The sequence below is a fragment of the Pungitius pungitius genome, chromosome 1, assembly GCF_949316345.1.
Source record: "Pungitius pungitius chromosome 1, fPunPun2.1, whole genome shotgun sequence".
Classification (NCBI taxonomy): domain Eukaryota; kingdom Metazoa; phylum Chordata; class Actinopteri; order Perciformes; family Gasterosteidae; genus Pungitius; species Pungitius pungitius.
Window position 1 is genome coordinate 17,226,222 of NC_084900.1, and position 25,846 is coordinate 17,252,067.

Genomic DNA, 25,846 nt, shown 5'->3' on the forward strand with positions numbered 1-25,846 from the left:
AGGGTCCTTCAGTGAGAGCAGCTTTGTAGGGAAGAGACAGAGAAAGGCAGCACATGTGGGAGGTACCAAATAAAACATCACTGATTAACTTGTTTAGTGCAGCTATTTTGATGCATGCGTATGTGTGTGTGTGTGTGTGTGCGTGTGGTTGCACTTGCTTTTCTATGCGTCCACATGCCTAAAGATGGCAGATTTACTTTACTTGTGAAATATGTCTGAGCCCAGGTGCTCTTTTCCTTTGCCTTCTCTTTGAACCGTGATCCTGGCCAGGTGAAGGACAGAGTCAAAGCAAGGCTTCCTTTGTTCAGGAGGCTGAACCTTATTATCTTTTAACTGCATGATGATCAAATCATCTCCCCATGTAACTGCTGAGTATATAGCTAATAGCAGCTATTTATCAGGACATATTAATTGAAGCAGACATCCATGATTAATCAGTTCTTCTTGCTATTGTCATGCAACACATTCCTCCCGCACAGCCCAGTAATGCACAGGGAGCCACATGGACGTCAGTGGCAATTATACATAAATATCTCATTTCTGTTTGTATAATTCAAAGAAGTGCTTTAATGACTACAACTTTTTTTTTCAGTTCACCTGCATTATGAAAGCGAGAGACCTCGCGTCCTCTGTGTCTGATCCAGAGCTTCTTGTTGTGAATTAGCATCCTCATTACAGCCCACGCCTCTTCGGTTCTATGCAATCATCGGCTTTTCGTCAAAACTTCATCCGAACTCCAGCGTCAAACCATGTCAGCTTTAGACCTTAATTTGATTAATGATTTTTTTTTTGCACATGACAGTTCTGCCAAGGAATCATTATTTCGTGTGTGTTAAATCTTCTATCTGTTTTAAGTTATGAAATATGTGTATATACAGTAAATACTTTTTACGTTGAAGGTGCCAAATCAAAGATGGGGATGAGTGTGATTGAGTTAGCGCCTCTCAACGCGGCAATCAGCTAACGGAGCTAACATTTCAATCCACGACAAAAGTGCGAACAGAGCTAACGATGTTTACCTGCGAGGTGCCCGGAGGCCGCGTGTGAGAGCAGCGTGGCCGTGAGATAACGAGCGGGGGGAACGCGCTCACAGTCACTCGCCTGCACTAAATGTCAACAAAGCGAGGTGACGGACTGATAACAGAACCTGCACGCAAACACGGGCAGACATTAGTCTTCATCTCACAACGTTCACAATGTTCAAATGTTCAGCTCCTTTAAGAGGGGTCAGCGGCGTTGACGCCATGCCAGGTATCGTTACTACTTTCGTTTTAACAAGTGAAAGTCCCCATAAAAAAAGTGGAGTAAAATACAGTAGAGGGAACAAAAGAGAAATTCACTCTATACATCTACAGTGTGCTGTGTATGTTGCTTTCCGCTGTTGAGTTATGGCCATAGCAAACAATAGATGATAGAACCATAGACTTATCAATAATGCATAAGATAGTAAGAGAAATGACAGGCACTCTGCTGGTAGGTTCTTTCCAGAAGCAAGCCATAAATTTGCAGGGCAATAACAATGACTCTTCTCAGGGAAATAAAGGCCACCCTCTGCTCCCCGTAGCCATAAACCTGACTCACTCTTCCATTGGCTGGAAGAAAAATGCTCCCTCTCCCACCTCACAGGAGTCATACACAGTAGGTACTTCAACCAGCCAACTTGATATGCAATCATCTCTCCTTACAGAGGAAAGAATACAATTTCAGTTTTTATATTAGCTATTTTCCTTTTATGCCTGTGGAGGTGGGGGGAACTAGTGAGCACAGTAATTGTGAAATGAAGTTCAACAGCTTGGGAGAATATTTAAAAAAAGACAGTGATTCTTTCACTTCGACCAACTTCTAATCCTGTTGTGCGGCCTGTTTTGTATAATTGTTTTCAAACCGTGTATTTTAGGTACAAAAAAGCATTAATTTGTCTTTTATTTTCATATTAAAGTTTGTACATATGCTGTATTCTAGAAAAAAAAGAAAATATTGAGAGTTGAACCATTAATATGTGTCCATTAATTATGGTTTAGCTAACAGGGAGACAGCCAGCTCGTCTGATTAACGATACATAGCGTATTCTTTTCATGTGTATTTCAGTGAGGTTCCTCCAGCTGTTCAAGTCACCTTCAGCCACCAGGGACCCAGAACAAATAATCTACTTGGGCGGAGAGCATCGGGGTGGGAGCCCCGAGTGAGCCGCCTTCAGAGAGCAAAACAGCAGGTTTCAAACATTTCGGGGCCCAATTCGTTGTGCTGAGTGCTTTCCTCAAAAAGGTTGCGTGAGACGCTCTGACCGTCGCAGGTCAGATTTCCCGCTGAACGCCTTCAAGTCGGCGGAAGAGAGCAACCGACATTTGACAGGTCTCCCTGTTTTCATTCAGAAAAATGGCTCTTTCAACTTGCTGCAACAGCCACCTGATACCACAATAATAACAGAAAACACATTACTGTCCCCGTGTTACACCTGCTTTTGGTATTGGCCAGTATAGCGGTAAAAGCAAAAGAAGGGTGTATTTAAACAGTCAAAGACACAACCCCTTCAAATGAACGATCCGGTATGTGCATTCCTGACGTACAACATGCGGCTGTTACAGGAACATGACCATGCCATTCAGCCACTAACGCAAACATCCGGAGGGCAAACGTGGTTTTCATCTCGGGAGATGAAGGCAGACCTCAAAAAGGAAGACAAATTCAATTACATGAAGAAAAAAAAACAAACACAATTTCAGGGGGGTGGGGGGGGGGGGGGGGGGCAGGGGGGTTGTCATTTGATGTGATGGAGCCAACAGGACTTCAATGTGCCATGTCGACCGTATGAGACGAGGACACTACAGGCCACGGCGATGAATGCTCGTACGACTTTAAGGAGGAAAAAGAAAATCAGCCCTTTTTTCTGTTTTTTTTTTTTTTCCATCCAGAGCTATAATCTCCCCTATTTCATGTTCATATCTGATTTTTAAAGCGAAGGCCGAGCACCTAACCCAGATAACCGCGGAGGAACGATTTAAAAAAAGGCAGGAATAAAAGACACCTGATGCATCAGATGTTTTTTCGGCACCTCTCTGCCGGAGAGACGGAAGGTTGTACAGCACAAAACTCTCCGGAGGCAGTTAACGCAACGCGGAAGGCGACCGCGTCTTCTCTCTCTCTCTCCGTCATCGGCAGTTTGATCTGGCTCGCGTTGAAATGCTCTGCTTTTGCAACACTGCTGCACTGCTTCTCCATTTGAAATGTTCACAATGTGCGCACAATGACATTTGGCTCGATGGCAGGATCAAATAGTGCAGCTTTCAATAAATGTCAGTCCGACTCAGGAAATAATGGAGGAGAAAAGGCATTTCCAGCTTCAAATGATATGCTTTAAGAGCTAGGCATGCATTACATTGGCAAACAGTTTAATTCTGCTTTTTTTTTCCGCCCGAGTTTTCTCATATGACACCGTAGCTGTAAAAATGTTTGTGTCTGGGAAATAAATGACTTGTTTGGCCTGAGAGAAATGTGCCTCGCTCTTATCCACGACAAAGATATAATGGAGAGATTAATATCCGTGAAAGAATCTATTAAATGTTAAGACCAACTGGTTGAAAAGGTGAGACACTCAATATCCATTAAACATGAGGGGTTCAGTGAATTGAAGAAGAATTCAGCGCAATACTTCAGTTATTTTAATAACAGTTTGGGCTCATTCTGGCCGCTAAGACATTAACACTCTACTGAATAACATTCAAAGGCCAGATTCTCACACTGCAGTCTAAAGATAATCTTATTTCTTACTTGGCTGAACTTGTGAGTTGGCTCATGCAGATAAAGTAGACACCAACTGTTTCCCATTGACCTTTCCACAAAGGAGCAGCGAATGCTTCAGAAAACAAAAACACTCAATGAAAATGCAAATGTCCCTCACTTTTTCACTGTAAGTCATTTATCTGTCAGTGATTTATTGATCGCACAGAGAAGATATTTGAATTGTTAATCTAACAGCAATATAACATTATATTATCTTATGGAATGTGCAATCGAACCGCATGTAAAAGACGGATCTGAGGATTTGTGTGAAATTACTGCGGGAATGCCTGTGGAAATATATGACTTTTATCTAGAATAACTCCCACCTCCTCCTCGATTGTTCAAAATGCATTGCGTGGCGATGCATGACATGATCGACAGTATGTCTTCTGTGCCTAATTGTTATTGGCCCCCTGGGAATGGAGTCATGATAATCAACAGTCATTTTATCTTAAAATGTCATGTTTTTGGGGGGAGGCTGCTAAACCTTTACTGTGTCCTGTTATGACAAGAGTGGGCACAGCTGAGGGGGGGGGGGGGGGAGCTGAAAACTTCTACATAGATTTTCCTGAGAGATCCCCCCCCCCCCCCCCCCCAGCTCTTCCACCCTGAGCGAAACGCAACGATTTATTGACATTTTGCGCTCTGCTTAAAGTAGCAGCCAGCCCCGTAGCTTGTGGGCACGCCGTTTGGAAAGGAAGTTTAACATGGAACCAGACAGGCGTTAAGAGTAGACCCATATTGCTGCCATTATTTGTAAAAAAAAAAAAAAAACCATGACTTTGTGTTGTCGTCGGATGTTGGAGGAAGCACGACGTCCCCCCCGAGAATCTCATCTCTGCAGGTGTGTGACGTTGTGACGTTGAGCCCGTGGGAGCTTCTAGGCCTGTCCGTGCCTCCCGGCCAAATCTGTGCAATCCCATTTTAGATTTAGGAGACAAACTCTTGTGAACATTCCCTACAAAGAATGTAGTTATTTTCATGGTTACCTTTCAGAAAGCAGCCGCCAGAAGCTTTCCGGGAGGAGTCCATTGAATCAGTGGTGCGTGAACCTCATTCAGACAGAAACCGGTGCTCTGCCGGTCAGGAAAATCTCTGTCTGATTTGTTTTTTTTGCATTGCAAGAATGATGGATAGAGATTCCTTTTCTTTGAAATTGAAATAATTTCAGTGTTGGCATTATGTGTCTAAGACTTTAAAGTTAAAGGGTGTCACAGGAAAACGCTCAATGAAGCTCGACTCACTTTGGGTCCGTTATGTAAACTTTACTTATGCTGCTCCATGAGTATTGAGTGTAAAACCTTTATCAGAAATAAACATATGAAGGATCAATGGGGGTATTTTTTATGTTAATGGCCATTTTACCACTGAAGTTAAATTGACATCTTCCATTTTTCTTGTTTTTCAACAATTCCATGTCAAAAAACATGAATAAATTCACCCTATAACATATCCCCAAAGGCCTGACATAACGTATTCCTCTGTGTCACATTGTTGTCTAAAATACATAAATGAGCTACAGCTTTGGAATCAATGCATCCTTGGACATGGCCGCTGCAGTTTTTATTTTGATTCAATCCCTCCCCAGAAATGTTTCCCTGCTTGAGCGGTTCACCACCAGTGAGCCGGGGAAGTACAGCGAGATAGAAAACTTAAATTGCTAATGTTATTAATAGAGAACAACACGCTTAAGAGTTTGCATGAATTAAACATTTTCAAAGTGCATCGCTTCATGCGATACAGATGTTTGCATACTGTATGATGTATAATGTGTAAATGTTTGAAAACCCGATAAATAGTATGTGTTACACATTTAAAAGGTCACTACTTCCTCTTTTCTGTGCATACAGTGAACATAACGGGAAAAAAAGACAGTTTGCATATAATTGGGCGGCTCTCGGCGGATGCAGGTGATGTCAGGAGTCACAAAAAGCGCCTCAAACTATAAGTGAGTGAAGTCATCCAAAAATACCCGGGGCGCCACGTATGCAAAGCTACAGCGTAATGTACCATCACGGCGATGAAGACACACAGTGAGGTCGAGGCGAATGTGTTTTGCCACAATGTTCCCAGGGATGTAGTGACACCATGCAATGTGATGGATTAATAATGGCAGGCAGTAATGATGAGACAGTGATTGACAGCTGTTAGAGACTCTTTTGGGTGAGGTGGAACCCTGAAAACTTTTCCTGGACCTCAAAGCTTTGGCCATCCTCGGTGCTCCTGTCGGCTCGGTTTCATACGCCGGACCTTCGATGGGCTCCGGCGATTCTTTTTTTTCTTCTTCTTTCTAATCAAACTCCCTTGTTTGCATGAAAATGCAGCCCAGTGTCAAAGTGTCAACATGGTGGGCAAATCTCACTGAACAGAACCACTCGGCAATTTATGCCACTTGGCTTCCTCCTATATGTCCCAAATCCCCTCTGCGCAGCGGATTCTGCCAAAACCTCAGACATTAATGCTGCATTGTTTTGTGCCTACATCTCAAGCAGCACCTTGCTGCTCCTCTCTCTACCTCTCTCTCCCTCTCTCTGCCTCTCTCTCTCTCTTCTTCGCTCCTTCCTGAACCGGGAATGCACCCTGAGTGTCTTCCTGAGCGAGCATTCAAAATGAAATGTGAAGTCTTTATGCCGCAGAGATGGCAGTGTGAGCTGGAAGGCCATGGGCTCGTTCTGCATGCCGGCGATTATTAAAAAAAAGAAGAAAAATCCAGACACAATGCTGAAGAAGTGCTCGCAGCAGGGCTCCGCCACGTTGTGTGAGGATCGAGTTGTTTCCCAACACAAACCGATCGCTGCTGGTTTAACAGTTACAATCACCGTCACATCTCCATCTCTCACACACACACACACACACACACACACACACATACACAAAGAACCCGCGCAACTGGAGGGAGAGATTACCTTCAGCTGAACGGACGTTGTTGTGTTGTGTTCTGCTTTCGACTTCCTCTGCCGCTCAGCTTGCTAAAACATGTTCTCTCATTTTTGCACCTTGCTGTAAACAGCACAAAAGGTAAGCTGGGGGCCACAGGGGGTTTTACTTCCCCCCCCCCTCTCAAGTCCAAGCGCATCTGCTATAAACATCCTGAGTCTCTCGTTAAGTTTCATGGAATAACTTGTTTTCACTTAATTAATCGAATCCTGTTCTTTAAAAAGGTCTTTTTAGGTAGAAACTGGCAACAAAGAAAAAAAAAACGGACATTTTCCCCTGGGGAGCAAAATGTAAAAAAAAAAAAATGCATTCTAAATGTAAATAATCGTTAATCATGTGGTCACAACGACGGGCCGTCTAATCCAGAGGCAGTCTGGCTTTAAGTCATGTGATACAGTCTTTACGCACGGCGAGGCTGTACGAGGTCTTGGTGCTGGTTGAGGGGGGGGGGGGGGGGCAGGGGGGGGGAGAGAGAGAGAGAGAGGCGCTGCTCAGAGGCTGCCTCTCACTGGAAGGATGCAGACGCTGAACGGAGAGATTCCACTACAGTTAATTAAGGAGCACTCGGCACGTGCCTGTAGACCCGGAGAGGGGCAAATGAATTCAGTGTCAGTGGGAGCAGCTCCTCGAGGGGATGCAGTGATATTTCAAAGGTGGAATTGAAAGAGCTTGTAAATCTATTTCCCGACTCCGGCTTGACGGTCATTTCTGAATCACTGGACCGTTGCTATCAAAGTGAGGAGTGACCGGAGTTCCCTCCTCCAGCGAAATTCAGAGTTATTGGATGGAATCAACATGAGCAGCGGAATGGATGGATTTATGTCATTCTGTTAAGATATTGATATACTCTTTGTCGGGCTACTCAGGTAAGACTTTTTTTTCTTCTTTCTACTGTGGGAACAAATAGTAAAGCATGCTATTGTCAAGAGATTTCGATTTTTTGCAGAAAACTGAGAAATCATACATTTGCTATGAAGATCTGCTTGTATTTAAATTCACATAATTGTGTTACATGCACACCGTTGAGATAGAGATAACTATTATAATTCATTTTGGTGATACAGAGAACTACCCTCTCCTTTGAGAGGTTTATACAGCAATTTTGCAATTAGCAGAACTATTTAATTGCATTAATTAAGAGGAAAAAGTACTCCTGCACGCTTGAGTAGAGTCTGGACAATGCACTTTCATGAATAGTATAGTGGATGCAATACACATCTTTGATCTAAGTTGTTATGCACTTGAAACCATTCAATGTCAGGCTGAAACCCTCACGAATTACCTCAAAACATGTAACACGGTTTCAAGAAAGCTGAAGTGAATTAACGCATCCAAAAAATGCTGACCTTTCTTAGTCTTGTCAGCAATTTGTTGCTGCTTTAGTATTTTTCACCTCCATCGAGTTCCTTCACAGCCACCCTCTTCCCATGACCAGGCGCACACCTTGCATGTCTTTTCCCTTTTTTTTTAACTTTCGAAACAGCCCGCTTAACCCTTACAGGGCTTTTAAATTCCTTTCACCGCTGTGTCACGCTCACACTATTCTATCGGATACAGCTGCGCTCAACGTCGTGTCTTTCTTTAAGTTTGATGTAGGCGTTGAGGCAGGAGCGCGCGGCTTTCGGGAGCTGAAGGGAGCCAGCCTGTCATGGGAAATGTCTGCATGCTGCATGGGTACAAACTCCCCAGGGAATCGCTCCACATTTGCAGCGCTGTGGCCCCTGGGACGAGACAGAGCGAACTGGGAGGGCAAAGCAGTGAAGAAGTCATACTTATGTAATCGGGGATAATGATGAACTCCAGTGACTAAAAGACTCCACCGAGGAGCGTTAATGCCGGAATGCGTTTACAAAATCATCCTGACATCTATTTATTTGTAATTATCAATCCGTGTGTGTGTGTGTTTGCTCTTGTTGGGGGAGGGGACAGGGTGGGGGGGGGGTGTAAAGGTCATAGATTGTGAACATGATGTATTTTGTTTGCCAGTCCTCAGCAGATGTGTCCTGTCATGTCCTGGCTGCTCTGCCTGTGCCTCTGGGTCAGTGTGACGGCCATTCAGCTGTGTCAGGCCACCTTCTACGACACCATCCAGCAGCATCATGGGACGCGGCCCGGGCGGACCAGCATCCACATGATCGGTGAGTCCTCCCCACCTGCTGCGGGTACCGCAGACCCCTCACAAGCCTCCCAGATGACAAGCAAACGTTTTCTTTAAATGTCATCTTTTCAGTTGCCGCCTCCGGGCCCCTGTTGTATTACTGCTGCATCCCGGGTGTGGTTGCTCGGCGATAATAACAACACTAGATCTCGCTTTGTATTTCCGCGTTGACTTTATTGCACACATTGATGTATTATCGGGTTAAGCTTACAAACAATTATTCAGCGAGCACATTTTACAGTGGCGGTTTTTCATAAAGATTGGGTCCTGATAGCATGAGAATATTTGTGCTGAAGATCACAAAGACAGACAAAGAATGCCTTTGCGCTTCCCTTCTTAAGCTATTATGGTTGATATTCATGCTACACTGCTCCTTCTCAATTTGATCTCTGCGATTGTGCTCCCCGTGAAATTGCACCGAATAGAATACGCCCGAGTCATTGCAGGCTGAACTTTTGTTTTTTTCGTCGGGCGGCTGCGTGCGGCGGTTATGGTAAATAATTATGATCTCAGAATTCAACAGAGGACGGGGAAGTTGAATGCTGTCAGAACTTCAAAGTATCTGCTTGAGCGTTGCAGGGCCTTGGTGTGTTTATTTCCTCCATGCGCCGCGAGCTTATCAGCGAGGGGTCTTTTCAATACTCTGCATATTGTGAGTCAGAAAACTTTTGGATTACCATTACTCATGCATACGCACGTGTATTGGAGGAGAAAGAAAAAAAAAATACACGTGCAAATGAGATATCTTCTAAAAAGGTGGTCTCGTGTCAACGAAAGGGAAACGCGGGATTATTAATACTTCATGTGTGCGTTCAGGGGGGGAAAAACAAGTTCAAAGCAAAGAATTTAGAATCCTGCATGACCCTCTGCCACTAAAAGTGTAAATGCGCTGTCATTCCATTTACCATGGTATGGCCAGCCCTCACTCCCAGACAAATGAGATGCCAGTTTTATGAGAGGAAGATGGGAAGCCTGTCTGGATTGATTCTGACACTGGCACATTTGTCCTGCGCTGTGTGCCGTGCGCCTGTTGGATTGGTGGGAGGATTGGGGTTGACGGGTCATGAATTGGTGGCAAGAAGGCCATTGGTTGCAGACCATTGGGCCAATCATTGAAGGCAGCGAAATGCCACAAGTTCACAGAGACTGGTAATAACAGCGGAAATCGAGATTACACGGGCCAGAGGGATCAGTTTTGTCCTTGCCAATAGAAATTTAGATCTATTGGAGGGTGTTGTTCCGGAAAACTAAGTCAATCACGTGAAGCCCCTTCCGTTCGGACCCTGTCAGCGCACAACAAACTCCACAAATTCTTCAGTTGTAAATAAAAAACACCTGCCATCGTGACAGGCGAACGAACAAAGATTACATTAGTCATGAGCCGCATTGTGTTGTCACTCCAAACATGCGCTCGGGTCGTAATTACCTTTGACAGCATGTGAGCGACCGTTCCACTCATGCACCGAGATATCGACAGGCTCATTGCTATGAATATGTGTCCAGAAGTCCATTAGCTGGACGACCCCGGGAGTAGCGGCTCCGCGTGTGCTCAGTGATTCAGACATTGCGGCTCGGCTTGCAGATTGCTGCCTGCCACTCGCTCAGATTTGCTTGCGGCCGTTCTCTGGCCCTCCTGGTACAGACTGCGCGCTGACTCATGAGGTGCTGTGTTTATGTTGTGCAAAGAGCGTGAACTGTACACAAAAGAAGTAAAGGCCGTGCTTGCTGTGCATCTGTTAAAAATAAAAAAATGCCGGCCAGAGATGCCTCTTTCAGGGGTCACGCATCCCTCGACCCCCTGAACACGCCGGAGGAAACCACGAGAAGGCGAAATCTCCCTGGATGACACATCGACTTGCTAAACAGCCAAATAACCTCCCGATTGCATCAATTTTGGAAACTTAATCCAGAGAGAAATATGCTTTGCAGGTGTGACGATTTCACAGTAACATCTCAGCTCTTCTATGATATTTAGTGAAGACGGAAACGTACGCTGCCTGCAGAGAGAACAAAGGTGCATTGAATCGGTGGAGCAGCAAGAAACCCTGCCATTGGTGATGCAGTGCGGCATGTGCCTGGCGAATAATAGAGACGGCTGTATGGTGGAAACTAAAATATGGCGGCTGTGCGAGGCGGCCTTGCTTACTCCCACTAGCAGCCGGCTTTGTGGGGTCAACCTGTTCTTAAGCGGAAGGTCATCTATTCTCAACACTCGACGGATAATCTTCTGCAAAGTGGTTTTTCTGCTAAAATGTGTAGCTGAAAGAGTGAACGACCAAGACGAGATGAGCTACTCGGAGCAGCTGAACCGTGGATGAAAGCAGAACTAACTCACTTGTTAGTATCCACAGTATATTATCATTTATTCAGTCTTACGTCATGAATACTTTACTCGTGTGATATCCCTTTCAACGTCTTCCTCCCGCAGTACACAACGATGATATTCTTCTATAGCCACCAAGTTGAAACCATCCCTTGTCAGTCTTGTCAGTCCCGATGAAGGATGTGCCGGATGTCATTTTAATTTTAAGCGACTTTAATACCAGTTTGTATCCTAGAATTTGGAGTATTTCTTTGCAGTGTGGAAATATCGTTTAATATTTCTCTAGTCTTCCTTCTGGGAGCTTTAATGAGGAGTAGAGAATCAGGGATTATTTTTTTTTTCTCCAATGCACTCACACAAAAGGAACCACTCGCTCATAATGAAACCAACATGAAAAATGGATTTTCGACTGTCACAAACAAAGGTTGTATCCTCTGTGTGCGGTTTTAGACGCTGACGATTTAATAGCCTTATATAATGCATCCTGGAGGCACATTATTTTGACATACATCTTCCTCCACCCTTCCCGTACCTCCTCTCAACCATGCTCTCACTAGTGTCACTGCTGCTCCACTGCAGTGCCAATGGGAAGTGGCGTGCAGCCTCAGCCCCGAGGCCTCTCCACATCTGGAGTTCAGCAAACCCACTTTGTCCCGATGTTGTTTCGCATCCCGCCGAGACGTGGAGCCCCCTCACCGCTGTGTAAAACAGAAGAACACTCCTCCACAGCCGCCAAAGTGGTTTACTTTAATCCATTTCCTCTGTAGTAAGGAGAGGCAAAAGCTGGTGTATTTGACCAGAAATTAACTACTCGTGTAATTTCCTTGGTTGGCCCTTAAAGAAAAATACATATTTAATTTAATTAATCTGAGGACAATCAGTGGCCTAATTATTACTGTATGCTCAAAGCTACAAATAGGTTTTACATATTTATATTATATTCATTTTTTCATTTATTTCCTCTTTCAAGCTATGAATTATTCATAGGAAAGAGTTTCTCTGCGCTTGTGGATATTTGTTTAAACGGCATGTTTAATTGAGCTCTTTCAGCCAATTCTGTGCCGGCTCTACGGCTTGTGGTCACAACGCTCATATGAAAAATGAATTTCTCTGGCCCACAGCTTAATTAATTAGCCAACTTTCTCTCTACACCAGTTGACTTTTCTTTAAAAAAAAAAAAAAAACATCACCTGCAAACTTCTTTGAATAAATACACTGTTGACAATAGAAACATCCATTCGCCATCAAGTTCTGCTACCTGCATCCCAGTGCATCAAATCAGTGGAGTAGAAGAAGACAAGGAAGGAAGGTTGTCCCGGGGCCCTGGGGGTGAGGAGATGGAGGTGGTGGGGGGGGGGGTTTACAGAGAGAGCAGGCCCCTCTAACTGTTCAGGGATGAACGGGCTCAGGCCAGTGAATCGGATTGCCACCCTGGAAATTTGCCTGTGTTCAAAGGAGCATTCCAATTCAGGCACTGTGAGAAGCTGCACACATAATATATAAAAACAACATTGACTTCAGGTCCCTAAAGAGCCGAGGGAAGCGTTTCAGGGTCTAAAAAAAAAAAAAAAAAAAACTAGTTTATTGTTGAGCAATACATGAGCTGCTCTGTTACGATACGTGGTGTCAGATGATGCAGAGAGAGCAGGAGGTAGGACCAGGAGACCAGAACACAGCAATGGAGGCAGATGGGGGAATGGCAGAAAGACGATGAACCCAATGTCCGTTCCCAAATAGCTAATAGGGAATATAAGGTTGGAACCAAAATCACGGGTTACATTTATGTTACAGCCCTGCTACCATGCATTGCAGTTCCAGGCCAAAAAATAAAGAAGAGAAATCATGAGTGAACAGGAGTTTAAAGACGTTTTAAGAACACATTGTGCCAGAGAACGGCATTATTAGTTAATCTTTTTGCAAACCACTTTGCTCCGTTGGGTAGAAGAAGCAGAGCGTCCTCTTGGGATCATTAGCAAGATTTTAAGACCCCTGTTCCACTTTAGTAGTTAGCGGCAGTTTTCTAAATTTGTTGTGACAGCCGACATAGCTGAAGGATACTTGACTTTGAAACCCTCAGTCGTGAAAAAAAAACAACACAAAAAAAAAAACATTCAGCTTGCTCCAATCCAGAAATAGTCCCGAACAAAGCTCAGCTCTTACAGACACTTGTTTTGGGCTTTTTGACAACAGACAACCAAATAAGTGTTTTTGTCCATGTTACACAATTTTCTGGGAGCTGATTGTACACACAGAACATCTAGAAATGTACAAATGAATAGATCAACAGAGTTTATGTATTACATTCATCTTTCATATTGATAAATGTGCAGGTGTGATTCGTTTTTTCGGACACGGGAATAAAGAAGGTTACATAACATATTCATTTTAACGAATTAAAATGAAAATATATCGATAGGTGCTATTGCTTTGTCCAAATAGCTCACAGCTGTACACGGTTAATGAAACAATGGGGCCTCTGCTTCACTCTGGGGTTCTTTCACATGCGTTTGAGTTTGTTTTCCTTCTCTGTGGGGTTTCACGGATCTTGGGAGAAACAAAAAAAGGTGGGAGTGACGTTCCAAAAGGGCAACGTGGCAATGAGCCCGTTCCCTGTAGCCCATCCAGTGACGCACCCGTGACACTCTGCTCGGGCCCCCGCCGTACGCCCTGAGACCCCAAACCGGAATGAAAACGCCACAAACCTGAAGCACTTCGTCGCGCTGCAGTGAGACTCAGTTTCCGTCTCGGGTTCAGGCCGCTTGAAGCCGAAGCGCTTAAACCCACCGGGTCAGCAGCGGAGGACGGTAAAATGCTGCGCCCGGCCCAGTGATAGAACTTCAAAATTTCTCTTCATTAATAACACACACAAAAAAATCAATCCCAACCTCTTCTTATCTTTTGTTCCCATGCCAGAGAATCAAAACAAGCCCTCGCCGCGGAAAGGATCCCATCACCGCCGCACTTCACAGTAATTGCTGATGTGGCGGCGTTAGCCTGTGTGGGTTCACGCGTGAGCACCTGCTCCTCTTTAATTCAGCGTCCCCCCCCATGAAACCAAATCTACTGCTAGACTAATGATAGCTTTGTGTCCCAGCTGATTGTAAATGTTATATCAGGCAGCTCAGACCTTCTTGTTCCTGCCCAGGTAAGAGCTGCTCTGCTGCCTACTTTCTCCTGTTGACCCACATTCAGCAGAGACAATTGTCACAGAGCGGTTTTTGTCCCGATTTTCCTTTGTGGAGGGTTTTATAAAAAGGTGTGGCTATCTTTAAGACAGGAGCAGGGTTTTTGTCACTTCACTGTTGAGAACCAGATGAGGTTTTTGAAGATATGGCAACCCACTTCATTTATAACATTGTAGGAACAATTGGGTGCATAAGTTCTTGGTAATTGCACGTGGCTAATATCTTACCAACTTTAAATGGGCTCAGTGTGAAGATAAATTAGTCATATCAATTCATCTTCTATACTTGTAGAGGTGAAGTTTTAATTTTCTGATTGAAATAAATGACTTGTAGATGAGGAACTTTGCTAGAGAGATCATTTCTTATGGCATTGACTTTGTAATTTCACAAGCCCTGTTTTAAATGCTTGGCAGGAATATAGAATTCATTATCAGTACTTAGACCTCATTAAACTGAAAAGAGGCATCTCAACTTGCTAATTGGTTCCAATGGGGAGGATAGTATGATAATTAAGCAAAGCAATTAATATTGACTTTATCAGGCTCGGTTGCAGATTTGAGGGGTTTCTTTTCGGCTCTAATATCTCGTTGGTGTGCCATAACTCGTCTGGCATATTTAGACTAAAGAAAAGATGAACTCTACTGGAGGGACGGAAATATGCATGTATTGAGGTTGGAGGAAAAAATGATAAATATAGTTCTAACACAATGAGAGGATTGACTGAAACATTTCTTGTCCTGCCCCTCGAGATGAAATTCCAACATAAAAGCGTCACACAAGTGTCATACTTTTCTTAAAGGATCACAAGGTTCTTGTAATCTAGCAAAATGAAGCACTGAGTCTAATATACATATCTACAAGCAAACACATGTTTTATAGGTGTTGGAAATATTGCTCTTGTGTTCTATACCTCTCTTAACTGCAGTGAGATGTGATCAAAATGTTGATCATGTGACAGTGTCGGCTCTGTTGCATCAGACCGAATAAGTACAGAAACCGCCCTGCCAATTCCTCCCTCGTTGTATTGTCGTCACATCTGACCCTTCAGAGTACACCGTGCAGCACCAAAGGTCATTTAGCTCTGGTCTTATGCATTGACACACGGTTTACATGTTGCAGGCGCGTTGGCACACTGCAGTGAGAAGGCCAGCAGTCACATGACAGGCTGGCAGCTGTTCTCTAAAGGGCCCTGTGAGACGACTTTGTCTCGGTTTCCTTTTCATCCTTGTGAATGTAACTCTGTCATCAGCCAAGGCGATCTAAAAATATGAAATACCAGCGCTGGACATATGCCAGATGGGGGGGGGGGGGGGGGGTTGGGGGGAGCTAGAACGAAGGACAGGAACAGCTTGACATTTAGAACCGAGTGACATCTCACTGACGGTGAAGGCTTATTCTGTTTTCCCATTTTCAAAAAGCACAGCAGAGAATGTGCGTTAGATGAGGATAGCGTTTCGATAGAGTGCAAGAACTTTGTTTATACGTGTTTTACGGACATGGAGCCAGGGGCTCCCCACATGCAATATGCAGGGACATTCTCTACCGCTTCCTCTCTGTTCCGCGTCGCTTTCATGCATCTCCAAAAGAACACCGCCACTTCTCTGTGTGTCGTCATTTTGCATTTCAATAGTATCTCCCCCCCCCGTCTTCGGCCCACTGCACAGGACCAATCTCACGGCCTCCTTGTGTGACACGCTCTCAAGACCGCCAGCCGCATTCCAAGGCTTTTGTTGTCGTGGACTTTTATTTTAACGCTCGCAAATGTGTGTTCCGATTCTGTCCAGTAAACACATGCAGTCTCTGAACAAACATGCACACACACGCACAGATACCTTTTGCTTGTAAACTAAAAAATAAAGATAATATTCTCAAGTATTGACAGTTTTGTTCCCCAAAATGTTTTTTTCAACACAGTTTCCACTCACTTTGCGAGCCTTCTGCATTTCAGCCTCAAAACAAATTTGCCTCGCAGTTTATTGAGCAAAATGTCACTCAATTTCACACCAGCATTTTTCTAGAATAACAACAGTAAAATCAAGGGCTGGAGATGTTTTCACAGAAGCAATAGAACAAATAGTCACTCAATTTGACATTCTCTAATCTGGCGCTTCTATTTCCTGTCGGCGACAGCCCGCTGGTTTGAATGTCTGCAGAGAGAGAAGCGGAGCTTATTACGGGTCACCTTGGATGCATTTCCTATTAAAAGGTGACAGGCATGCTGTTCTAAAACACGCACGGCTGTGGTTTGAAAAATCAAGGCCTGCTGTCACTTGTAAATTACTTTCAAGACATGGAAATAAATCACAGGCCCAGAGTTTGCAGGACTTGCTCGTGACATGGATTCTTGTTATATCAGTCATATCGTTACGTGGCATTTTGGCGCGTTTGAGTAGAGTGCGTGCGTTCGGTACATGCTGCACAACCATTGGCTGCCAATCAGCTGAATCTAAAGAAGCCCTGGATAGACCGGTCTAATATGAGTCCCTCAGGCTTCACATTCTCTTTGGACATGGAGTAAATCCATAATGCACGGATTATTAGGTTTTGCTCAAATGATTAATCTTCACAACCCCTTTATGAAGTGAGGATAATGTACATTTTTCTGGCTGCATTACAGTAGACGGCGAGCCATTGCATACTTGTTGCACGCCACGACATTTCAATTGAGATGTACAGACCACTTTCCTCTGCGCAGTGGCTGTTACATCAACATTTGAAGAAGCATTTACTGGTCCCACAAGAACCCTGCTCGCATTCATTAGGCAGGCAGAACGGCAGATCCACAGGAGTTCAGAATCGGCGCCACGCGTTCATGTCACGCATGGTTTGACAGCACTCGCCTTCACCCAGGCTTGGCGTCCATAACTCATCCGACTTTGATGCGGCCGTCGTCGGCTTCCGGCGTGACTCATTGTGCCAGAGACGCTCGACTCAACGAGCATTCGGCATCTGAGGCGCTGCTGCTGCCAGGTGTTGTCATTTGTGTAAATAATAGCATTACAATGAAGTGCTCTGACAAGTTTCCATGCGGCAGACTTGAACGAAGCGGATCCCTCGGAGGCTGTGTCATGTTCCACGATTGATGTTATTTTCACTATTCAACTCATTTGCTTTCAACACACTGTTATGTCTTGATTTGTAGACATGAAAAGGAGCCATAGTTTGTTAGGGATATATAGAATAGAAGGGTTTACATTTACATTGAAGACCCAGAAAGACTGCAGTCAAAATTAGTTCAGAATTATTTTTTTACACTCTTTTTAGTGTGATATTAGAATTTTGGCTCAAATAAAATAAACATTTCATAAGTAATAATGAATAATACTTTAAATGACTTACTTTACAAGCAGACATCCAAACAATGTTCCTTTCAAACAAGGCAATGGGGTCGTTGGATGTGAAACTCTGGTCGGTGGGACAGGCCTGATACTGAGGTGTGACATTTATTCTTGACCTTGGAAACAGCTGTGAAAAAAAAATGGAAAGGTTAATCGCATTATATTCTGAAAAAGAGACATAATCAACTAAAATGTGCATCACATACGCAAGTTTACTTGTATTCCACCACTGTGGACGAATCTAAACAGACTCCATCTGCTGATGAAGTAGTGATGTTTTTTTATTACTACATCAGTATGCATCTCACTTATAATAATGAATAATAATTTTAATGCTAAATGCAGACAAAGAAGAAGCACTTAGCACAAGTAGAAACATCACAAATAAATATATATTTTTTGTTACCTGCTGTTTCAAAGGTCAATAATGAATAACATCCCTCAATAACAAATCAGTCTAATTTTCTCATCATCTGAGTCTATAACGAGCCGTCAGACATGATTACAAACATAATCATAGAGGTTCACACCAAGCGATTCAATGTCAGCACTTCACAGCCATATTGTGGACCAAAAGCAACAATATGGTCTGTATTGTGCACCCATTCCCACCTCCGTGTAAGTTTAAACCTTTCAGAAAACAATTTAACATGCAATTGCGGCAAAGCGCCTTCTAAATAAACTTGGCTATATTTTAAGATGATACTGAAGTTGAATTCATATTAACTAAAAAAAAAGAAAACGCCACCTGCACGATGCATGTGTCATGTATGGTGAGCTTGGTCAGAGAACATGTAACTTAGATCCAAGACAAACGGAGACAGAGCGCAGACCATTAGGACCAAACTCATTACAAGGGGGGGAGGATTACTTCTCACAGCCAGAAGAGACCAACAAAATAAATCTTTGCCAAAGAGAGAGATCAGCACAACAAAAACCAGGAACAAATCCTCCCAGAAACAGCAACAAAACCTCCGAGCATAGACCACAAAGTGACGACTTTCCTCAGCTTCTTCGGGCCTGGAAATGAGCCGCGGCCTGTTGGGCGCCACCTCGTCTCCTCGCCGGCCTTCGTGGCTCAGAGTAATAACGAGGCGAGTGCACAGAGCACGGCAACCAAAACAGGGCAGTTCCAGTGGAGGCCCTCCGCATCGACGTGACCCCTGACCCCCCAGGGATGATCATTTCTGCGTGACCCTCGTCTCCTGTCCGTCAAAAGAGAGAAAAGAAAAACCTCCCAACACTCGCGTTCCCGAAAGCTGACACTTCGGGAGGCTGACTTTGTCTGTGATAATGGGGGGGGGAAATGGAAATACAGAAAACAATTATACCCTTGCATGGCTCCAGCCTTCACCTGATGAGAGCGTTCATCTCCAGCCATGTTTTTCTCCGTCTGCCTCTGAAATATTCATAATGCAAAAGACGGGGTCTCGGAGCATGCAGCGTGCTGTACTCGCGAGCCGAAACCATGGGTGAACTTGGGAAGAGAAATGCTCATCCGTTGTTGCATTGCTTCTGTCTAAAAAGGCACCCAGTACACCTGCCAGCTGGAAATACCACACTGATTTGCATTTTTATTTGATTTTAATATATTCTTCAGAGGTGATGATTTCCAAATATAGAGAATCCTCGATTCTTTGCCCCGGTTGCAAGCAACGAGCATTGCAAGTTAATTCTGTTGCGTAGAGTGTTTTTAATAGATCAAAGAGGAAATCTAGGGCTGTCTTATGCAATTAAGGAGATGCATTAAGAAGAACAAACCCCTGTGGGCTGTTGTTTTCAAATGATGCCCCACTGCTTCCACTGGTGCATCACGATTAAAGTTGTGCAGACATGCCCTTTCGTTGAGTGCATCAGACAGGAGGCAACATTCTCCCAGACCAGAAACAACTTCTGGAGATTATTCAGTCAAACCAAAGGCTGTTGATGTTTTCTCAAATGCAGAGCCAGAAGTCATCATAAACCCCCCCAAAAAAAACAACAGACTTGGCAGGTGGCAGGAAATAGACACTCTCTCTTCATTCTTTTCCCTCTGCCATATGTAAATTCTGTAACTTATCTAATCAACCCCTGATCACTATTTCTGTTTATCATTATTTGTGATCTAACTCAACAAGAGCAGATTTAGAACCGGGCCCTGCACATATTCTGCATATTCACCTTAGAGATCCACACAAATTCAGATTGAACTACAACCAAGTTGATTCTGACTTCTCTTAAAGTATTTGTGGGCATCATTTAAATAATGCAATGTGGTAGAAATGAGATCAACAGACATGTATAATATGCACATATAATTAGGACATCGATAAAAAAAACATTTTCTTCATCGATTAAACCATCACAAGATGACTTCTTCAAACGTCTTTCAGCAGCTACTTTGATTCTGCATTCACTGACTCGCTCTTCCAACTACGGTAGTTTTTTTTTTTCCTACCATGCTGCATTTCCTACTGCACCCGCCTCCCAAACCAAAACATTAGAATGCAGTGAAGGGACAAATGCAAATGTACACATACACGACACATCTCTCCAACCCACAGCTCATTGCCGAGCATTTCTTGGAACCACTTTGCAGGCAGAATATCGGTTACTTCCCCCCCTCCCTCTGCACCCTCCTTGATCTTGTGTCGTGCTGACTGGTGTAATGTTCAGATGGCCCTTTGCGGCTCTGCTCTCGTACGTGGAGAGTCTGAGCTCAGTGGGTGGGGGGGGGGGGGGGGGGGGCGGCAGTGGTTGAGGTGGGTCGAGCCCGTGCGGTCCAGTCCTCTCAGCCTCCGGGGCAAAGTCAGCAGCTCGGTGATAATTGCATGGTTGAAACAGTGTTCATATTCATGATAACCCTGAAGCGCGCCTCAAATAGATGTTTTTTTTTTTTTCAGCCTGCTCTCAAACGTCTCTTCATCAATTCAACGAGCTGCAGGGGTCTCGCTCGCTCAAAGAGTGTAAAGCACAATTATTATTGTTTACAGAACACTTCTGTCATGTTTCGCAGTTATTTTTGATTAAGCATGAGATACAATAGTATTGTAGAATACATTTAAACCGTAGAAGAGAAGGAAGTATGCAGATTGTTTCCTTCAGAAAGCGTAATAGTATTGCATTGAAAAAAAATAATCGGTTGCCAGATTACATTACATGTTAAATACGAAATTTGATATACCGTACGTATGTGAAACAGGACAAAGGGTCACAAGCACGTTCGACACGTTCGGCTTTTAATAACAAAAGATGTTTTTCCTAAAAGAAGGCAGTAACCGCCGTGCACACACATTCAACAAGTTCAACCCTGCCTCTCAAAACTGACATAATTAACTGCACTCTCAGTTCCATGTCAAGCTAAACGGATTTACTCTATAAAACCAAAATGTCGAAGTTTGAAACTAAACTGCTTTGTTGGGTTTAGTAATAAACATGATGGTTGGGAATTAAATTACCTTGAAATTGAAAGACAAAAACCCAACAAAACTACTTGCTTACAGAACAGAAATAGCAATCTCCTTTGAGAAAACACTTTTTTCTTTTATTCATTGCAAATGCATTTGTAACACAACGTTTTGGTTATTTTGGAACATAGGTTTCAGAGGGAGTGATGAACAATTCATTTTCTGGTTACTTTTTCAAATAAAAGTTTTGGTCTTGAAAACTTGATACTGTCCTCAAACATATTGTTTAATATATATTTTAATCCGGAGAGACTTGTTGAAGTTTGAACACTGCTTTATTATAACATGCATGAATATTGATATTGCAATGTGTTTGGGGCTTGGACTCCATCCTGCCGTAGGATAGACCAGGGGCCCGGGATGCTGAGCTTAATCCCCCCCTTCGGGAGTCCAGACACTGGTGATGGTGTTAGAGAATAAGTTGCTCCAATATCCTGCTGTAGATTGGAGGTGTCAGGGGTGGTGGCGGGTCACCTTTGGTGCGCGCTGAAATGACAACTGGCAGCAGAGAGAGAGAGAACAGTCTTTTAACGTTTGCCAGCACTGATGCAATTGGTTTACGGTAACACCACCCACATCTGGTTGGCTGGTACTACCTGACCCCGCCCCTAATCAGCTGGCCGTGTGCCCCCATGGAGAGAGGAAGCCTACCGGGCAACGCCTGTCCAGTCTTCCTGACTGAATTTTCGCCTAAGCTTCATTTAGCATTAAATGAAGTGAAATGGAATAAATTCCAAAACGCTAATGATTTTCTCACAATTGATTTAGCAGTATAAAGTGGAAAAAGCATAAAATAGAATTGAGTGCAGTACGAGCACCTCAAAGTAGTGCTGAAGTAAAAGGCCCGACGGTAGTCACATCCGCACAGTGAGGAGTTCAGTTGATCTCAGAAAGCTGTTTGATCCCCACGGAGTTGCTGAAAAAACTTGTCCTCCGTCTTCTCTTTCCTCGGCAGAGGGGGGCACGTGTGAAGTAATTGCAGCTCACCGATGCTGCAACAAGAACCGCATCGAGGAGCGGTCCCAGACAGTCAAGTGTTCTTGCCTCCCGGGGAAGGTAGCAGGGACCACCAGGAACCGACCCTCATGCGTGGACGGTGAGTATCGCAGGTGCACGAGGGGTTTTACTCAAATGTCGTCCAGAGGTTGCACAAGTACCAAAAATAAAATTGGTTAAAATTGGTTTCTTATCGTACCTTATATACGAAAAGGTAAAATCCTAACAAACCCACCTTGTAAATGTTTGTGAAAAGATCTGCTCAAATAGAAGCGCACGTCTCCCACATAATGCCACGTCCCCGATAAGATGAATGTTCCCTCGGATAACGCCACAACCAAATGACAGACAGACAGCAGAAGGTATCTGCACCGCTACGCTTTACTACAACAGTCTCACGCAAACTGCAGAGTGGAGCGCACCTCCGGGAATTAAAAAAAAAAAAAAAGCAAAGAGACACAGAGGAGACCGGCGGTTGATTGCATACGGTATCTTGTAGATATTTCATGATGGTTTTCACACATGTTTTGACAAATGTCTGATACAAACTCGATCCCCTGAAATGGATTTAGTGCCGAGGTCGGAGCACACAACTGAAACACATTTTTGGCTTTTAGAAAACCTCTCACCTGCAGCTTTTATCTTAAATCATTTTGCAAATATGACTGCCATCTCGGAGCGGTCAGGGGGAATAGCGGGTCGCTGGATGACAGCTCCGACAGATCCCTTTCCCTTTGCCACACATTACAGACCATTTACTGTCTACTTACCCTATATTTAAAGCAATTTTCTCTCCTGACAGAAGAAATGTGGCATGCATTGAAGTCAAGCCACATCTACCGATCCACTCAATCTGTGAACAGCCCAAGTTCCACCCATTGCATTCACGTAGCCTGTGACTGCATCTAATAAAGAAAACGGACTGGAATGTGCAAGAGGTTCTGCACAGTAACAAGTTGCAAAAAGCGGCCGCAACAAAGCGCCAACCGTCTTACGGCCACCTTTGCCGGGTTGGGATTAGACAACCGTGCCCGACAAGCACGTCTATCTGCAAATTGCCGCAGTGGGTGGGGGGGGGGGGGGGTTTGGGTGAAAGGTGCCAGCATCAACATGTCCCTTGTCTTCGTTGCCTGCAGCGTCCATAGTAATTGGGAAGTGGTGGTGTGAGATGGAGCCCTGCCTGGAGGGAGAAGAATGCAAGACGCTCCCTGACAACTCGGGCTGGATGTGTTACGCCGGCAACAAGATCAAAACCACAAGGGTGAGATAACCTCTCTTGACCTCGGGAGGGGGGGGTGGGGGGGTGGAAGAGAAATGCAGCATGGTTAGCGAGATTGTGCTGTGAAACACAATGACATGTAAACAACACGGCGCAACCCTCAATTTCCTTCTTCTTCTTCATCAGAACACTCAGCCATACACGACGTCAACGTATTAACACTTTGAGGAATGGACGCAAAGGAACGCCTCTGGTGGGAAGGTCAATCTGCAGGTCAGCCTCTTCATTTATACTGGGACACGGGCATGCTTATTAATTTCTCGCAGCCGTTTTAATTGCTGAGCTTTGTGGAATTACGATCATTTTTTGTGTTATTCACATCACCCCAACAGCGTCTTTCCTTCTTGTTTCAGCACTGTCACAGGACCAATTATCCCAAAGACAATGAACCTTTTGTTGCTTTGAGAACTGTGAACGCTCTTCAGATTAAAGTGTAAAAAGATGTAGAATACATAAAGCACATCCTGCACAAGGCCACTAAAAATACTGATGCTCCAAGATGCCTGCGGGGGGGGAACTTCATCATAACCTTGTAATGAATATATTTTCATCATTTCTGTCCAACTTTGAGATGGAATGTGAATGTCTGTGCATTTGAATTAGTATCTGGGGAGCTTTAGCGTCCCTCCTCAGACATCAGTAGGACAGATGTTCACCACGAAGGAGACAAGAAAACATCCAAAAGACACGAGGTGACAAGTACAGTAGTTGACAGCCCTCAGGTTTTTCTTTTTCTACATGTATATATATATATATATATTGTAAGAGGAAAAATAATGTACAGAAGTGTTGGTCATTTTCTTAATTCATGGTGGTGTGGTGAAACAATCACTGGAGTCCCCCGAATTGACCCTCTTGTTACCCACAAAACCAACACGGCCAAATTCCTTCTGAGTCCCATGACGTGACGTTGAGATAAAACCGATGAATTGTGACAATGAAGTTTTTGCAAATACAGCTTCTGTGTCGTGATATTTTACATTTTACCATTTTGTTTGTATGGTACTTGTATGCCTTTTGATCACTTCTTAAAATTGCTTTACCAGTCAAACTTGGTATTGTGTCAGCTACCCTGAAACTGATTGATTCACCAAAAACGTGAGGCCAGTAGTTTTTTTTTTTTTCGATACTTGAAATGCCTTATTTGTGTTAAATCATTCGATGATGATTTTGTAAATATGATCGATATGTGCTGAAATTTCATTAAAGTCACTGTTCCTGTAACTAATGTGAATGCATCCTTGCCACTGCCCTCAAAAAAAAAAAAAAGATACCAGCTCACAACACACAACTATGGAAACTACATGACAAGATGAGTACCACTCTCATGAAGTCTGTAAAAAACAACAGTGATCTTAGGTGCACATAAAAAACTGGAAACAAGTGGAAATTGCCAGCCTGGCGCTTCATCAACGGGAGTTACTCTTTTTTTTTTTGGACATGCAGCATTAAGCCGTGAAGACTTATGTAAATAGAGGAGTAGGTATTGGGACTCGCTGTTATATTTACAACACTTTGATGCAGCACCCCAGCGGGATGCTGCCCATTGCTTCACAGCCTCTGCCCCTTGGTAAATTATTCCTGGAGGAACCCCGGGTGACTGCTGGCGCTGTGTGTCATCCATCTTCTGGAAAAATGATTCTGGAAGAGAAAAAGTTTCTCGGAATCTAAAGCTTGTTTTGTGGTTTTTCAGTGTCCACTTTCTGCACATATGCATCAGGCCCTGCATAAAAGCACCATCTGCTCATTCAAATGCATCACTTCTCCCATTCATGAGATACAAATATAAAAGTATATTATATATTTATTTAATATATATACATTGAAGTTATCAATATATTTCCCTCAGCTTTAGACCAATGTTCTGCCAACGTCAACAACGTTTATCACAGAAAGAGAGCCTGACAATAGGCTCTCTTTTATAGATATTTGGTACCTATCATTGTACCGGTGGGCAACATTTGATCATCCAGTCGTGTTAACTCAAATAAAATGGTGATTGATTTGGTAGAATTCAACAATGACAGCTCCCATGAGTGTGTCAAAACCCCGGTTCCTATTTTAGGACAACAATATATCACATTAGGGAGGGATATTTCTGAACTTGTTTTCAAGGATGCATCTTTAAATTTGTTTTGTTGGTTTTGGGAAAGTTGGGGGGAAAAAAAGTAGGAACTTAAATAACAGTCTTAATTTCCTATACGTTTGAGTGGGGAGTGCTCTTGGATTTGACAGGATCACAGGGTGCTGATGGAGTGCTGAGAAACACAAATAAAAGCCCAAACCCAGTGTGAACGTCCGTTGTCAAGGAAGATTTATGAGAGAAACCAACTGTACAAAAAAAAAAAACGGATGCAAAAGCAAGTGGAACAGGAGCAAACCTGGAGGTTTGACTGGCGAAGGA

The 25,846-nt window shown here is 43.7% G+C and overlaps 1 protein-coding gene across 1 annotated transcript; it reads left to right on the forward strand.

The window, feature by feature from the left end:
- Positions 1-7,204: 7,204 nt before the first annotated feature.
- On the forward strand, positions 7,205-24,666 carry LOC119222060 (chemokine-like protein TAFA-1). The gene is made up of 6 exons (XM_037478402.2): positions 7,205-7,583; positions 8,704-8,855; positions 22,123-22,263; positions 23,300-23,424; positions 23,569-23,655; positions 23,796-24,666. The coding sequence occupies exons 2-5, from the start codon at positions 8,714-8,716 to the stop codon at positions 23,599-23,601; spliced, it is 441 nt and encodes a 146-aa protein (XP_037334299.2). The 5' UTR covers positions 7,205-7,583; positions 8,704-8,713; the 3' UTR covers positions 23,602-23,655; positions 23,796-24,666.
- The last annotated feature ends 1,180 nt before the right edge of the window (positions 24,667-25,846 follow it).

Coding starts and splice junctions, on each gene's coding strand:
- LOC119222060 (XM_037478402.2), top strand. CDS start 8,714: ATGTGTCCTGTCATGTCCTGGCTGCTCTGCCTGTGCCTCTGGGTCAGT. Junction 22,264..23,299: donor CCGACCCTCATGCGTGGACG/GTGAGTATCGCA, acceptor CGTTGCCTGCAG/CGTCCATAGTAATTGGGAAG. Junction 23,425..23,568: donor ACAAGATCAAAACCACAAGG/GTGAGATAACCT, acceptor CTTCTTCATCAG/AACACTCAGCCATACACGAC.